General features: G+C 40.8%; 1 protein-coding gene across 7 annotated transcripts in view; it reads left to right on the forward strand.

Moving 5' to 3' along the window:
* arvcfb (ARVCF delta catenin family member b) overlaps window positions 1–18,062 on the forward strand; it is a 216,528-nt gene that overhangs the window by 157,095 nt on the left and 41,371 nt on the right. For all 7 annotated transcript variants that reach the window (XM_062384664.1, XM_062384649.1, XM_062384661.1 and 4 more), the window contains 3 exons: window positions 9,362–9,545; window positions 16,765–16,882; window positions 17,053–17,224. In XM_062384664.1, the coding sequence (XP_062240648.1) occupies window positions 9,362–9,545; window positions 16,765–16,882; window positions 17,053–17,224 (474 nt within the window). The remainder of the gene's footprint in view (window positions 1–9,361; window positions 9,546–16,764; window positions 16,883–17,052; window positions 17,225–18,062) is intronic.

Consider the following 18,062-nt stretch of genomic DNA (forward strand, 5'->3'; position numbering starts at 1 on the left):
GCTGTTAGTTTGCTAATGACTAGCAGCTTTTTTATCATATGCATTTCATTTCTTATCTAAAACGAATGTATTTAAAACATAGTTCAATTTGATTTCTGGTCAAACATTAAGTTTTACTAAAGAAATGTGTAATGTTGGGTGCTATATCTTACCTTTGACAGATGAAGTTCGTTGAAGTTATTTGGGGTGTTTCTTCTTTTTCAAGAACAATCACCAGAAAGTAGGCTACAGATTGGTGAAATAACTATATCTCTCAAGTTTATTGTGGTGTTAAGTAATCCTGTCGCTCATTACTCCTCTTCAAAAACCTGCTCTCTACCAGTGGCTTCCAGCTGTGCACCCCGTTGTGCAGGTCAAAAGGGATTGGGGGACGATAGAGAGGTCACCCAATCACTTGATCCCAGAGTTCCATAGGGACCCTGACCTTCACTGGCTATCCCAAGTCCAGTTTCATGGTCCCCCGAACCCCCCCCCCCCCCTGACCCACCTGTCCAGTTGTTGTCAATAGAGAAGCTGGAGGAGAGCGTCATCATTAGCGTGTTCATCAGTCAAATCACGTTCATCCTGCCATCCACATATAGAGAGTGTGCGTGTGGAAATACATACCGTTCTTATTTTGTTATTAGGACTTTGACATCATCTGTTCTTACCGGACAATCGGTGGCCTTCATACAAATCCTTTTGGGATTCATTCATTCACATATCCCCCTTATTTTATCACTTCACAATAGTTTATAAACATTTACTAATTGGTACAAATATTAATTTTGACAGCAGAAAAAAATCACAAACGTAGGACAAACAAATGAGATTATTTGTATGACATTTTGACGTTGACAGGGGGCTGTTACATAACAAAACAACATAGCAAAATCAAGTTTTAATAATAACTTGTCACATGAGAGAATTCAAACGGGAATATATTTTAAACTATAGTGGCACAAACATTTCTTTTGACTGCACAAACCAGCACAAACGTAGCACTAACGATAGAGACCATTTTGACGCGATTTGAACGTTCTAGGGGTGCTGGTTGCATAACAAGTGGTCTGTTTACATAACAAGAAGGGAAAATAAAGTTTTATTAATTACTTAAAAAGTAAAGTATCAAAAAAATTTATTTTAACAGCACAAACCAGCACTAACGTAGCACTAAACATAGAGACAATTTTGACGCGATTTGAAGATGGAGGGGGGGCTGAGTGACGTCACGTGAGAAAAATCAAACTGGAATACCTTTTAAACTATAGTTGCACAAATATTTCTTTTGACTGCACAAACCAGCACAAACGTAGCACTAACGATAGAGACCATTTTGACGCGATTTGAAGGAGGACGGGGGGCTGAGTGACGTCATGTGTGAAAAATCAAACGGGAACAACTAAGAAACCATAATAGCAAAACAATTTCTTTTGACGGCACAAACCAGCACAAACGTAGCACTAACGATTGGGACTATTTTGATGAGATTTGGGCGTGAACGGGGGGCTGGGTGACGTCACATGCCAGAAAATGCAATTTTGAATTACTCAAAATCCTTACCAGCACAAACGATAATTTTTACGGCGCAAACCAGCACAAACCTAGCACAAACGAACAGCAGTGTCATTTTAATATTTTCAATGAGACGGGGGGCCAACTTCACACAAAGACAGCACCTGTCAATGAGTTGCCACTAAGTATGTGATCATACAAACTGCATCACATCCATCAAGTTCCTGACACAACAGGACCTGATTTCATTTAGAGCGACTGGATCGTTTGGGCTCAGTGTTCAGCTCTCAACTCAATTTCAGCACACAGTGTTTATTCCTTCCCTGCATATACACACATATACATTTACACATATATACATGTACATATACGTATACATTTACTGCAGGTCTTACTCATACTCAAGAACATGGTCCTTATATTGAAGAAGACTAGAGTGAAGTCATGGCAGGGGTGTGTGTATGTGTGTGTGTGTGTGTGTGTGTGTGTGTGTGTGTGTTTGTGTTCATTTCTTTATCTGCTCTCTGTGGATTGACCCTCAGGCTCGTGCCTGGTAGTCTCAAATACACACACACACGCACACACGTTAATTAAATCTTACTAGTGGACGTTTGCTGTCCAGTGTCAGTCCACTTACTGAGACCTCGCCCCTCTCCTCCTCCCTTTGTGTCTCTACAATGAAAATGTTTTATTCACAAACCATCTCACCATTTGTCTTTACCACTGGGAGTGTGATGGATGGCATAAGGATGAGGAGAAGGAGAGAAGGGAGGAGGAGAACGGTAATGGGCAGAACTAAGTTAATAGCCCTGCTTGAAGAGCAACATGCTTGCCTGTGTTGCCTGGAAAATTTAATTAGCCGCAGGCACAGCTCCGGAGCTGTTCCTAGTCCCTATCCCATTCCCTCCAGCTCTCACATCAGGTATCAGAGAAAGGGAGGATGTCAGGGAAAAGGAGTAAATAGAAAAACAGAATGTAAGAGGTGGTTCACACTCGCATCTTGTGTCATTTACTTTGACAAGTAAACACACACACTGTTTTGATCTGAGCATTGTTAGGTTAAGTCTGACAGCAGCTCTGACAAAAATTCTATGAATCAAATCTTTGTGGCAATGAATGATTGAAGGGAAGGGTAATCATTTTCATGTTCAACCTGCTGTGTGTCTGATTTGGATTTAACACAAAGAATCAAAAAGCAAATCACAATAAAAAGTGTGCTGCTACATACATATCAGATCAAAATGTTTTCCTCTCTACAAATTCTCCTTTTTATGTAAATTCGGGCTTAGAGGGATATATTTTTATAGCTGAGCGGGTTCTGTTTACAGGAATATATCATCAAGAATATATTTCACCATTTGTTTCGCAGATTATTTCATTCCACGCAGCCTTTTACACTGTTTCCTTTACGATCAGCTCAGGCAGACTGTTTACCCCTTCAGAACTTTGCTCAGCCGATAAACAACATTAATAAACCAGAGAGGAAGAAACTTTTTTTTCTGATACTGGGGGCAGCTACGCTTAGTTGTGGAAGGTCTTGGAATTCGGTATTTATGGCCCTGCTGAGAATCTCCACTTTATTAGATAACAAACTTGGAAGTGAGCAAACCTGGGGATAAAAATATGAAACAACCCCATAACACAGAGCAACACATTTCCGCCCTTATTGCACACTCTGACACAGGCAGGCCACTTTAATTTAATTATGAAATAAGTAAACAAGGGAAATGGTTTTGATTTGGAATAAGAAATCAAATTCATCAGTGATTCATCAGCTGTTAACAGGGACAACTCTTGCCCTGGTGCTACTTAACGCTTTGGTGTTTTCATAGACACATAAATATGTAAAGGTCCAACCATGGTGTTTTTTTATTTTATTATTTCCTACATAACCTAACTATATATTATAGACCCACATTTGGAGAAAAATAACCATGTATCTCAGTTAGTCTTGTAAGATTTGTATATATCCACATCCCTCTTTATCAGTCTATATTTAGAGGTGTGGTTCCACAGCAAATGGCTGCCATATATCTATTTGTTGACTGATTTTAATTTCTAACAGAGCTGTGTAGTAGTGGTCTTTTAAAGTTGGGCTGAACGATATGGAACAAATTATACAGAGATGGAAATGTTGACATCATTCGTTTAATTTAATAATTACTATGATAAATGTCACATTATTATTTTGTAGACAGATTTCTTTTGTACTTGATGGATTGCAGCTACGGCAAAGTAGCTTATCAGCTCAGTGATCAGTGGAGAGCTGAGTGCTTCCTGCAGCCTGAGCAGTGGATCAGCCGGAGTAGAGGAGGTAATGGTGACCAGCCCATAGGGACTGAAGAGGAGGGGCTGTGTGTCAGTGCTCAGGTGTCTTCTGTTACAGCGGAGTACTAAGGGTTACACTGTAAACAGATTTGTCTTTTATGCGCTGGCCTTGACAAGACAAGCTGAGATGGATGCTTTTATGTGTTATATTCAGAAGTCCATTTCCAGCCATGCTTAAACTTTATCTCACCCAACTGAATGAGGAGTTATTTTGTGTTTTATTAATGCGCTGTTTATTTTTCTGTCCTCGGCAGAAAACATGTTGCACTCAAAAGCTCATCAATTATTTCCCATGTGCTGAATATTTCCAACTCAGTGTACGACGGAAAAACATTCCAGTTTCTACTTTATGCATTGCTTATCTTCCCTTAAGCTCAGACTGCTAACTTCCTCCGTGTGTGTTTACTGCGTGTTTGAATGTTGCTTGTCACATATGAAAGTGATGCCAATGATGGCGTCAGTGGGGGTAATCAAGCTGTCAGCCTGGCGTGGATGTTAGCTGGCTGTCATCGTACCAGAGGGCACACACACCACTAGAGCACATTTGTCGTTAATGAGATTCATGATACTTACTCTCTCTCGCTCGCGTGCATTTGGCTAGAATGAATGACAAAATTGACCTTGTGAAGTAAAAGAGGGTGGAAGAAAAATGCGCCATAGATGAGGCGGATGATTTACTAAGAGGTACAACTTGTGAGTGCTGAATATCGTAAAAGATTTCAGAAAAACCACTGTAGTAAATTAAATTCAGATGGGGAGCGATAAGTACCAAAGATGTGTATATCCTCCTTGAAATAGTTATTTTGCTCTTATGAACACATCCATTATCTATACCACTTATACTTTGGGGACACAGGAGTCAATCCCAGCTGACATTGGATGAGAGGCAGGGAACACCAAGCAAGGGTCGCCAGCATATCGCAGGGCAGACCTATCAATTAATCAATCAGCCTTTGTTTGTAAAGCCCGTATTCACTAATCACAATTTGACAAAAAGAATGCTGAACAAAAATAACCTCAGAAAACCTTGGAAAACTTCAGAGAGAGCAGCGTGTGATCCGTCACAGATGTCACATGTAATAGAGCACATCAACAAAATATTAATATTTACATATCATATTTGTCAGACGTCCCCCGACAATCCAGGCCCATAGCATCATAACTAAGTAACATGCAAAGAGCAACGGTTCACTCTCTCATTTACACCTACAGGCAATTTCCAATCAATCAAATCTGCATGTCTTTGGACTGTGGGAGGACATCGGGAAAACTCAAGCAGACGTGGGGAGAACATGTAACTCCACCTAGTAAGACCCCGGCCGTTTGAACCCACAGCCTTCTTGCAATGAGTCCACAGTGCTAACCACTGTACCACTCTGCCACCCTCGCTGCTTTGGACAAAACATCATGTTATTAACTTTCTACTCGAGAATAATTGGGCTGAGTAATTCTTTAGCATTAAATTAGAAAGTGTCACACTGGGTCTCTCTTCTGCTGAAATGAATATACATTGAATGTGCTACTGCTACATTTTCACAAATCAAGTTTAATTATGTTTTTAATTGCTACTAGAACTTCTTTTTGAATCCAAGCTTAACGATTTGTGTAATTATTTCTTATTACATAGTGCATTAAACGACTTGTATGAAAACTGTTAGAGCAATACAGCTCAACACAACTTCAGAATTGGACCATTTGTTTTGTCTTATTCAGTGGAACACTTGTGTGAGCTGCCTATTATTTTCAACCAAAAGCACCTACATGTGTAATAAGTAGACAGGATATTGTAAGGTCTACATGGAGCTAACACAAGCTTTATGGCAAACAGAAATGAAATCTATACACAGAAACACGTGGGTTAAACCATAAGTACAGGACAATATGCAATATATGCAGAAAGCAAACATGTTCTGCTGTAATGTCTTTAGTCAGAGCTTCAGTTATGCTGATGGAAGAACATCAAGGTTTAAATAACAACTGAGCATGTTTTTGTCCAATTTATGCTTCTAAATAAAGAAATCAATTTTAAATTTAGAAATTTACAGCAAACGCCTGAAGCACAAAATCAAAGCCGCCCTCATTCAACAATGTTATTACCTGAATATTGGTTGCTTTGTGCTTTGGGGACATTTTGCTGTGAAAATGGTTTGTGAGGCAGCATTTTTTCTCAGGACTTAAAACAAGCTCTGTGAATCAGGTGCAGTGAGCGGTAGACTGTGAGAAATACAAGGATTTAGTAACATTACAGCAGAACATCCACACTGTCTAAAATATTTCATCACTCCCTGCACAAACGCTTTTAAAGGGCCATAAATATGATGTGTTTGGCCTGAAGCTTCAGAGTCTCTTCGATATCCGGCATCACACCTGGGATTTGTGTGTGCATGTGGCTCACACATGGAACAGCCTTCCAGCGAGATGCTGGTCGCCTGGTTTTCTCAGGACGCTGCATGAGTCGCTAACACAGAGGCAATGGAGGTGATTAGTTTGATATTTCCCTCACTGCAGAGATGTGATGAAGAGACAACATAAACCGCATCCAGACAGAATATAACACAGTTTGCGGATTAGTCTAATGACTTTTTTTTTCTTCCGGCAATGCTTGGCATAGGCAACCAGTTTTCTCCAGGCACAAACATGACGTGAGTTATTTTTAGAGCGGGTCTGTCTGCTGAGACTTTTGTGTGTGTGTGCAGAGAGCATGATTTTACAGAGGAAATATTGACTGTCTGGAAAATGTACAGAAACCGTTTTAAAGAACAGACTGAGAAAGAACGACAGTTTCACTGCTCCACTAATGGTCTGTTATTGTCTGGCAAGTGGGAGTCACAGACCGTGGTTGTCTGTACATGTGTGCGCACAGGCGCATTTCTAAAATATGCACAGTGCGTGTGTCTCTCAGTACTTAAGTGTGGTCATGCCGATGTGAATGTGTGCGTGGAAAATGTGCTCCAGCTCCGGGTTGTTTTTACTTTGGACCAGGCGCTCCACCAAGGGGAGCATGGGAGAGTTGAAAAGATGCGTTAGGGGTGAGGGAGTATCCTGTTGGTCTAAAAACACTGGAGAGTTATAGAAGTTTGGCCCACTGACTCAAACACAGTCCACAGCTACAGACAGCAGTAGTGTATCAGACACACAACTCACTGAGGCAATTATGTTTAGTTTAAATAAGAAATATAAAATAAAAACACCCAATTACCACAATTTGCCTCAAATACTACTTGAGTCAAAACCCTTATCAAATCTGAGCACATAGATTGAATTCCGTGAGACACTTTCTCACCATGCAATTAGCTCTGATGTTCATGATGGTTACACCACTCGAAAGGGCCTGGAAAGGCATTCGAAACAGAATGCTTCTTGTAAATCCAGAACCAGTGTGATGTCCAATCATTATGTATTTAAGGTTCCTTCACCATCAATGTATTCTAGTGAATGTGTTCTTCACACCCAGAGTGACTATTCACTTGAATGGTGCCATTTGACCAAAATATAAGTTGTAGCCCTCAGTATACCTCACAGAATAATCCACAGCCACATTACACTTTCTGTATGCATCCCCCAGATCTTCTGCTGTAATTATTAACTAAATAGAACTAAGATAGACAATTTAAGTCCCAAGGTTTTCAACATAAACTCTGAGAGTATCATCCGGATTTACCCTATAAACCTGCCAGCTGATTTTGACCCACAGTGGAACAGTCCATGTCAGCGGGAGGTTTGGGATTAGTGGTTGAGACAAAACCCAGGACTTTGGCACGAGTGACTGCTGTTCATTTCCTGTGTGAAACCGATAGTCCATGTTAGCGGGAGGTTTGGAGTTATTGGTTGTGAAACTGATAGTCCATGTTGTTTTCTTAACCATGTGTTTATTATTGTAACCATGGCAACGAAGGTCCCATAACCTTTAGGAAGTAGGCTTTAACCCAAACAGGATCTTTTTGTAAACCGAACCAAACCATGACCTGAACTCGGTGTATTCATATCCAAATGTTTGTGTGTGTGTTAGTGTGTGTGTCTGCGTGCCTGCTCTTGAACAGCTATCTTTGTAAGGACTGGTTTGAGACATTTTGGTAAAGTGAGGACATTTTGTCCGGTCCTCAATTTCTGACCCCCCCATAAACGGACTGGTTTGGGTTTAGGACTTGGTATAAGGGTTAGGGTTAGAATTAGGTTTAGGTCAGGTTAAGGGCTAGGGTTGGCATTTAGTTTGGATGGTTAGGGTAGGGGATAGGGAATGCATTATGCCGATGAATGTCCTCACTAAAAAGCTACACAAACATGTGTGTGTGTGTGTGTGTTTCGGGTCGAGCAAGAGAGGAAGAGAGAGCGAGCAGAGCCAGGAGGTATTGAATGAATGAATGCAGGTCATTCTGTGGTGTCAAGTGTTTATATTATTGCACTGACCACAAACAAATAAACACATGGACACAGAGAACTGGAGATTGATTTGATTGTGAAACTGTAGCAGGTCGGAGACGTCAGCTGAGGAGGCAGTCCTTTGTATGTCCCCCAGGATGCATATGTGTGTCGACACAGCGAAAAGAATGTGGCCACATACTTTCCAGACGACCTCTGGATGTGGTTTTTGTGAGCAGGTCTCTGGTGCAGATCTCTGGATGCATTTAGGACACATTTGGGTCTCAGACACCCGGGGGATGTGTTAATGAAGGCAGAAACTTTTTTTTGTAATTATTGCTGTGACAGTTTACTTTCTCCTCTGACTGGAAGTCTCAGTCCTCAGCCTCTGAGTCCCAGATCATCTGATGCTTTAACGCAGCATTTCATTTTTGTTTGGGTCGGCTGCGCTGCCAGAAATGGCCTCATCTCTGCCTAGTCTATTTCCTGCCTCTTTTTGTGAATCCTCAGGATGCACACACACAGCTCACTTCGGATTACCTGTTGTTTTTGAGCAGAAATATAAAATAGGCTGCCTGTTGTGGAGAGCTGCAGGTAAAGAGAAAATGTTTTTTCTTCTGCTTGGATTGTTTGTGAGAGAATTGAGTTGTGTTGTTTATGTTAACAGAAAAGCTGTTATAGTTAGAGTTGGATTGATCCTATGCACGCACACAGTGTATCTACAGAATTTAAATGTTATGTTACTGCATCAGTTGATAAAAGACAAAGCATCATAAGAGTAATGTAACCTCACCATCCCTCTGGCATTATTATGCTCACAGTCATAAGGCTGATATAAAGTCAATATTGATTACAACACAGTGCTGCTCAGTTCCGCTCTCTTGGGAGGATAACAAAAGTATTACAATGATGTTCTGTATGTCTAGTTCATATCGTGTCTGGCAAATCAACAACCAATTTTGCTCCATTTTCTTTTTCAAATTTGGTTTAGTGCCAGTCTAAAATGGTTTTATTACAGTCTGTGCTACAATATGTTTGGCTGCTGTACAGCTGTCATTATATTTTATCAATATCACTTTCATCCTCTTCCCATTCCTCGTTTTTACTGCCTGTTTCCTTCTTCTCATCACTATCGTCTGAATTGAACTATAATTCTCGTTCAACCTCTGTTTCCTGACAGGAACCCTGTGGAATCTGTCGTCCTATGAACCCTTGAAGATGGTGATCATCAACCACGGCCTGCAGACCGTGACCAATGAGGTCATCATTCCCCACTCAGGGTGGGAGCACGAGCCAAACGAGGACTCAAAGCCGCGCGATGCAGAGTGGACCACTGTCTTCAAGAACACCTCTGGCTGCCTCAGGTTGGTTTAGTTTAAAGATATTTTATAAATCTGTTTAGGGAGTCTTGACTTGGTGGAAAGGGGGGTTAGGGTTGTGCCATGGAAGAACCAATTCCCTTTTGGAGTGGATTCGGTTAAGGAGGTAGATTCAGAAATTATTTTCACTTTTTTAACATGGTGATATATGGCGTAAGCCTTGGTGGAGGTATACTCTCTCCAAGCAACCAGTCTCCTTTAGAACTGTATTTCAGTTCAAGTCTTACATTAACTAAATGGATTTGATAACTATTTGGCATAATTAACCATGCGGTCTACATCTCTGTATTGATTGTTGAATAAAACTATTTGAAGAATTCACATAAGTTCAACATATATCTTTAAATGTCAGGTATGAGGAATTATTGGCTGCCATTATTACATAGATGTAAGCCTGCCTACTGGACCTCAGGCTGTTGGACAAAGCAACTTTTAAAACAGGAAGGCCTCAGACAGATACCAGGCTAAATTGTGGAGACAGTTGGCATATTCATTTCGGTTAAAGGGTATTCTAGTTTACAGAGATCATCCTGGAGTTTAAAGTTGAGACCTAAACCACACACATTGTCTTTAAAGATTGTTTTCACTATCATAGCAGTTGTAGCTGGGGACAGGTATGACATATATGAGACTGTATCTGTCAACCCTGAGCCAGTGTCCGATTTCTGGCAGATGCTGAGTTCTTCCTGTCATGGTCTGTATGTGTGGTGGGTTTTCTGGAAGACTCGTAAACTTGTTTATGACCAACTACTGCTGTAGTTTGGGAAATCGTAAATGTCTCCCTGCGTTACTTTGTGACCACTCCATCGTGGGGCCAATCAGCAACAGTAGCTGCAAACTAATTGAGTTACAATTAAATAATCACGCAAATGAATTCAGTCTCCACTTTGTTGAGTGCAAGTGAAGATAACATGAGTCCACAGAGCAAATGATTGCCTCATGACTAGTCAGTAGATTTGTTTAGTATTTTATGAATGTACTCTTCTTCTTCTTGTTGCTATGACAGCATCCAAACACTAACTGGGATGAGAATCATTAACCTCTGTGTGAGCTGGAGTCATCCCATCACTGAACCTCAAATGACTGTGTCACACTCGTCTGTTCTCAACGACAGTATCTAAAACTTTCAGTTGTGCGTGGGTCAGACATCCACCATGGTGTTAACCTCTCCATTTCCATCGACACACCTCGCCGTTAAAGTGGTGTGACTCGCGTGGCCCTTCAGGCGACCCTTTCCGGTCCATTTATTTTAAAAACTGAAGGTCTGCTGAAGGGCTGTAGTCTGAGATAAAAGCTGGAAAGGACCTTCGCCTAAACCCCTTACATACACTTACTGTGGAAGAAGAGGGTTATTGTTCAGGCCCTGATGCTCTTTGCAAACCAGTCACACTGCACTTGGCTGAAATAAGAGAGGAACCGTACATGATGATTTTTCGGCCTGAACCTGCTCTGCTGCAGTCTCCGGCCCTACAGAGGTACATCAGCTTATATTATTAGGTCCATCCGTATCTGTTCATACATTTCTAAATAAGGAAGGGTGACTAACTGAATAATACAACTAATAAAACTTTATTTTTATAGCACTCATCTATACAAGGTTACTAAGTGCTTTGTGAAATATATGGCAATAACAGAATAAAACAAAACAAAAAGATAGAACATTTATGAGATCTTGATGCAATGTTTTAATAAAAATATTGCTTAGGCAAGGGATTCCACAGACTTTGTGCCCTGACACAAAAGCCTGGTCAGCCTGAGTTACCAGTTTCGAATTAGGACAGATACCAGAAAGTGTTTTTTGGAATTAGAATTCTTTAGTATACTAAGTATACCATCACACCAGTTTCAATGCCCATCCGGCAAATATCCCACAAAATATTTGCAACACTTCCTGTACCCTTTCAAAGTAAAAGCAGTTTTGCATTTCTTTCGACTAAATCCATTTATTGTTTATTGTTTATTTAGAAGGATCCCCATTAGCTCTACCCTAAGACAGAGCTTCTTTTAGTGGGGTCCACATTTAAGACATACATACAGATATTGAACACTGAAGTTGTATGTTTAAACAAGGTTATTGCAGGGCCGCAAGATGCATGGTGTCATACCATAGATTCCTGGCACTACGCTGCGTGTATAGCAGTACCTCTTTTGAAGGAAATTCAGTAATCTACCAGATTCCTCACATTGCGGCTCTGCTGCAGCAGCAGACGTGCTCCCTGTGTGAACAACAGACGACCACGACATGCAGCAGATCTGGGGCTCAGTTATCATGCACTACTCTCGCAGGCAGTGTGGCCTGGGTGAAAGGAAGCTGCATAGGATCAAACGTCCTTTCCTCTATTTATCTGTAAATGACAATGTTTCTTTTCTTCCAATACTATCAGGGCATTTCAATGTTCCCCTGTTCATGCTGTGAGTTTACCCAGGAGAACCACTGAGCACTCGCAGCATCTGAGACTATGTTAATGAGGTTTCATTTAGACTTTGTGTGGTCACTTCATTTTGTTTTCACTTTTGTGATCATAGGTTTGCAATGTGCAGAATTTCACCAATCCATTCGTTATCTATTCCACTTATCCTTTTAGGGTCAATTTTAGGAGCCAATTCTATTAGACATTTAGGGCTAGAGGCGGGGCTCGGTCTGGACAGGTCACCAGCGTATCACAGGCCCAACATACAGAGACAAACTACCATGCACACTCAAATCACACCCACAGTCCCCACAGCCACAAAAGTGGGGAAATGTGCATGTACTTTTAGAGCATTTTCTGCTGAGTTGAAGATCAGCATTAACGAACCACGAGGGAATATTTGAAAACGCTATGATATAACTGAGGAAAGTCAAAGGGAAGTCGTGGAATTATACATCAGAGCCACTGTGGGAAACCTGCTGCCTCTGCCTCCTTCTCCTTATTTCTCTCATGTTATCTTTCATTATCGGTCATATTCTCCTCTTTCCTGTTGTGCGCTTCAGCCGGATGTCTTTCACCTATATCCCCCCAAATACTGAATCCAAACCTCATCACCTCTGGAGACTCATCTCAGTGCTGTCGCACACCACAAAATCCACTGCTCCGATCCCCTCGACCCTCGATGCAGACACTGCTGACGAGAGTGTGTCTCCATGGTAACTGGAACCAAGCCTGCTGGTGCCTAGACGCAGAGTTTGGTTTGTTCGCTGGGGAGAAAGCGCTGATGCCAGAGAGAATCTGTTTACTTTTGCCAACAGAGACACAGCTTACACCTCAATAAAGGCATGGGTCGTTTCATTATAAAAGTCTCCACTATTTACAGTGTTTACCCTGTGGGCTTAGTGGAAGGGAGGCTGTGTGTGTGGGTGTGTTTGTGTGTGTTTATTTGTGTGCACGTGCTTTGGGATGGAGGTGAACACCCAGGTTGGGTATCAGGAACTTACATTTTTGATAAATGTGCTCTGACTCAATTATTAACTGCTGGGTTTCCATGTGCATCACCAATAATTTAGTGACATTAAGTCAATGCACAAAGATGATATAATTCAATAGGATATTGTCACATGTTAAGACGTCCAACAGCAGACACACGTGGATGGAAACACAGCAGCTGCAATCAGACATGCACTGAAGTCTGGACAGTGGCCAGGGGCATTATGTTTTCCAGTTGTCCGTCCGTCCCATTCCTTTGAATGCAATATCTCAAGATCGCCTTGTGGAAATCTCTCCAAAATTGATACAAATATTCACTTGGGCTCAAGGATGAACTGATTTGATTTTGGTGGTCAAATGTAAAGGTCATGGGGAAAAATTTGAGGACATTTTCTAAAGTTCATGTAGTATTATGTTGGTTCACAATAGATTATAATTGTGACTCACGGGAAGGCAATGTTGATCTTTCTGTCCATGACATTTGTTAAAAATATCCAGTTTACTGTGTGGCCCCCTGACTTTTCTTAGAGCCAGCTGGCCACTTTTTTTTCCAGCTGTTTGTGTTTGAAAAAAAAAAAAAACATTTTCTTTTTTTCACTCAGTCAATATGATAGTATGAGAAGGATCTGAACAAGAATAAGAAACAAAGGCAGAATCAATACCAACCCCATGGGTAAGCATATGGTCTCTCAGTGTTGCCGTTGACCTTGCTGTGCGATAGCAGAGGTCAGCCACGTCTCCATCCATCTCCATCAGTCTCTATCAGACCTGCTCCAGTCTATTCCAGCCAGCTGCTCTATTGTCCTCTGATGGCCAAATGACTCAGAGTGACCTTCACACCCACACCTCATCTGATAAAGCAGACACACTATAGACACATCCAGATCACAGTGACAGGCTGTTAGAGTTTGTGCAGATACAGACCGACCTCTGAATGTGCAACTGCGCTTATTCTCTTTCTAATAATAAAATGCTCCTCTCGGCCGTCGCTATAGTCCCAAAATAATGAGGCAAGAAATGTTGTAAAGCCCAACAAAAGATGGTTAAGTTAGTTTCTCTTTCTGTTATTAGAGAGGAGGACACAAGCACAGCACAGGGGAAATTGTCTAAAAACTTTTTCTTTTACAAAGATCTCACTATTTGCTGGTTAATGATTAAAGTACATGTGCTTTCAATGAAATGTGTCCCTGTTCTGTTTTCTGCACTTGGTTACCACAGAAAAGAGAATGCCCTGGTTACTCTTAAAACTGCAGTTCATTTTTTGGGGGTATTTTGTTGTTGTATTATTTCCTCAATCAAAATAGTGGTATACATATTTACCTATTAGTTATTTTACATCTGGTCTCATAAAGGGACTGTTCCACCTTGGCAGAGGTGTGCCCTCTACTAAGTCGACTTGTGGTTTTGTCAGTAATTTCATGGGTAGCAAAGTCCTCTGCTGTTTTTGAACTGGCTCAATATATGGAACAGTTGGAGACAGTGAAGTCCACACGCCTGAATAGTGCAATTAGATAAATGACAGAGGATTAACTTGGTTACCCAATACTTAGAGCAAAACTAGGTGGGTAACACAATCAATGCATGACGTGCTGCGAGTGTGTCTTTGGACCATCATCACAAAAGCGACATTGGTTTCATTAGACAAAGAAATAATCAGATTGATCAAATTTGCAAAATTATCCTTGCTCACGTGCACATCCACATGACCTCATACTGCGGGCTTCTTTTTCACCTGCTTTACGACACATCGTTTGCCTTGATGTAATATGATAAGAATGCAAACAGCAGTGCAGTAGAGGAAGTGCAGTATTACAACAACAGATGGTACACTGCTGGTGTATCAGTAATCATCAGTATCTATAGACCTCAGCCAACACTAGAAGCTGAATATTACACCATCAGATAACACAACCGCTGCTTCCCTAAGTGTCGGCACTGACAGACACACCGTTAATAACTCCACCAAGACAACTGCTCCCCTGAAATGAAGCAGCTGACAATAAAATTCTTCTGTCAGTCTGCCCCCGTAACACGAGGCGGCGCTCCTCTGGATCACTTTAAAGGGAAGGTGGTGACCGTTTTTCCAGCAGCTGAAGACGGATGGGTTTGGTTTTATAAGTGTGTGCAGATGGCCTGTGCCGTCTGCCAGGTCTCCACCGAATATGAGTTTTAATTAGCAGGAGTTGTAGCTTTGTAATATTCCACTAGTCAAACTGATTTTTTGGGGCTGATGCTGATAACATTTTGAATACAGACAGATAAGCCGATATAAATTGGCAATGATTCTTAAGATGCCATTATCAAACCCTCATGAAAAAGAACTGTAAGCCTAACCGTGAACTTTCTCATGAATAACTACAAATGAAAGGAGGACAAATGCAACTGAATATATTTAACTTGACTTAAGAAAATCAAAATTTTATATGTAAAATGAAAACATAGATACACATTTTTACTGCATCGTTGCTTTGGTAAAATATAAATTTTCTTGTCTGTGCATATCTACAAATATAACTGTTGATACTGATTTGTTGTTTAGCAGATTTTTATCAGCCAACCGAGATATTGATATGGCTCTAGTCTCTTCATAGAGAAAAGACAGAAATACTTCTACCAAGAAGATGAAAAGATGTTAAGTAAGAGAGATACGGTATTTCTGTGTGTAGTTTTATTTGTCAATAGGTGGCCTTGAATATCCCTTCTTATTTGTTAAATAATAATTAGAGCCCACAGGAGGATTATTCTAATGTTATTTTAGTTTAGTGCACTATGGTTGTGCAGTTGTGCGCTTTGTTGTATAAGCGAGTCATCCACGTGTGTGACAGTGTTGGATGTGAGAAGTGTTGCGGTCACAACAGCTACACAGTGCTCTGCCTACCTCTGCAAAGGCTGCAACTCTTCCACAGGACTAACTGGGGGTCGGCTAATGGGATTATGTGGGTTGGAAGCCCTCATAAATGAAGTCCCTGGTGAGGAGCGGGGCGCCCCAGCTTTCCCTTAACCCTCTTTAAAGCCTTGCCTTTCACAGTCAGTCAGCCAGCCGCACTAAGACTGCAACAGCTCTGCTGTGCTCAGGGCACTGGCTGATGTGACACACATGGCATTTCCCTTCATACCGAGATGAAATTTATGTTCTCCATTTTCCTCTTAAGATTATTTCTAAAGTAGTCAGGATTTCTTACATTATACTTAAAAGGGACAAACAGGACATGGGTATTTCTAACGTAGTCAGGATTTCTTACATTATACTTAAAAGGGACAAACAGGACATGGGTAACATGCAAACCCATAAAATTACATGTTTGGTTTAAACTGATATCTGACTTTTTGTTACCTGCCATTCAATTTCTTCTGTTCTATACACCTGCCACATTAACCTGATGAGATAATACTAATGTATCATCTCAACTGCAGTTAACATCAATATTCACCAGTATATTTTACGGTATTTATATGTGTTTCTGCATCTTTTGTTTTTTATTAATTTGATTGCTTGGTATTATCATGTAATATTTGCTCCTGATGTTATTTGCCAATTTTCTTTTTCATGAAGCATATTGAACTACACCCTCATATAAAGGCTGCTCTATAATTACATTTGTGTTTATATTATTATTAATGCTATTGTATATTCGATACAAGTCAGAATGGTAAATACCACTAAAATTCCCTCAAACTCTTCCTAAAGTTTGAATGTTTTGCTTCACATTAGCTCCTGAACGTCTGATCAATGCTTTAAGCCTGCTGATGACCCTTGTGCTCACTAACCCACTGTGTGTGTGTGTGTGTGACTTCTCTAGAAATGTCAGCTCAGACGGAGCAGAGGCTCGGCGCAGACTGAGGGAATGTGATGGATTGGTGGACGCCCTGCTGCACGCTCTCCAATCAGCTGTGGGGAAGAAAGACATGGACAATAAGGTAATACAATGTGCTATTCATCCACTAAAACAGATGACAGTTAATATCAATGCTGCTTACAGCTGTACAGGTCATGGAATCTGTTCTGAGTCTTTTACATAGGAATGACTGACCTCATGTTACACACATGCAGTTTTACTTTTAACTTCCCTGCGTCTTTTTTCTCCTAGTCCGTGGAGAACTGTGTTTGTATTATGAGGAACTTGTCCTACCACGTCCACAAAGAGGTGCCAGGCGCTGAAAACTTCCAGGACCCATCAGCACCGCAGGCCCCCGGCTCAGCGGGCCCACAGAGGAAGAAGAAGGATGATGCCGGCTGCTTCGGAGGCAAGAAGGCCAAAGGTGGGAATTAGTGAGGAGGGAGACACAAAAAACTGAATCACCACTATTCAGAATCATACGTTTATAAAAACTCCAAAGTGAGATGTCTGTCTCTCCAATGAAACACATACTCTTTTAAAGTGGGAGAAATGTTTAAATGGTGAATTTGAATTGTGCAAAAGGCAACTTTGGACCAATTCGTGAAAAAATCACAGTAGAGCGTTATTGAAACAGCGAGACTACAGAGACATTAGGGCAGGGCCATATAACCTCAAATCAACATCACGATTATTTCAAACTTTTAACTTCGGTTACGATTAATGAACGATTATTTTATCGAATGGTGTAATTAGAAAGTGCAAGAAATAACATCATCCCCACACAACCTCGATGTTCCTTTCTGGTATTTTACAGATCATTGATGTGTCAGGCATGCTTGTTTGAGCAATTGCAGTCGTCTTTGTGTTCTTGTCTAGATAGAGATATTTTGTAAAGCCAAGGTTGATTGGACAGAAATGTTGTTTTTTTAAAAAGGAGGGAAAAAATCTAATCACACTAATCTGCAGTAGTGTAGACATTACTGTTCTAGCGATCGAGACAAAACATTTGACTAATTTATCACAATATCATATATATTCAACAGCAGCTTTATATGGCCCCAGGTGAGACTTGGTTTGTGAACATGATGTAAAACAGGCAAAATCGTGAGAAAAGGCTTCACACAGACACACCAACTCAAAATCAAAGCCATCAAGACACTGGAATTTAAATAGGTGATTTTATGATATATAATCTTTATAATCTTCAAGCTCCCTCTCTTTCAGAGCACAGTGAAGCTTCATCGCTGATTGTTTTGGGT

Source organism: Platichthys flesus, chromosome 3, assembly GCF_949316205.1.
Source record: "Platichthys flesus chromosome 3, fPlaFle2.1, whole genome shotgun sequence".
Classification (NCBI taxonomy): Eukaryota; Metazoa; Chordata; class Actinopteri; order Pleuronectiformes; family Pleuronectidae; genus Platichthys; species Platichthys flesus.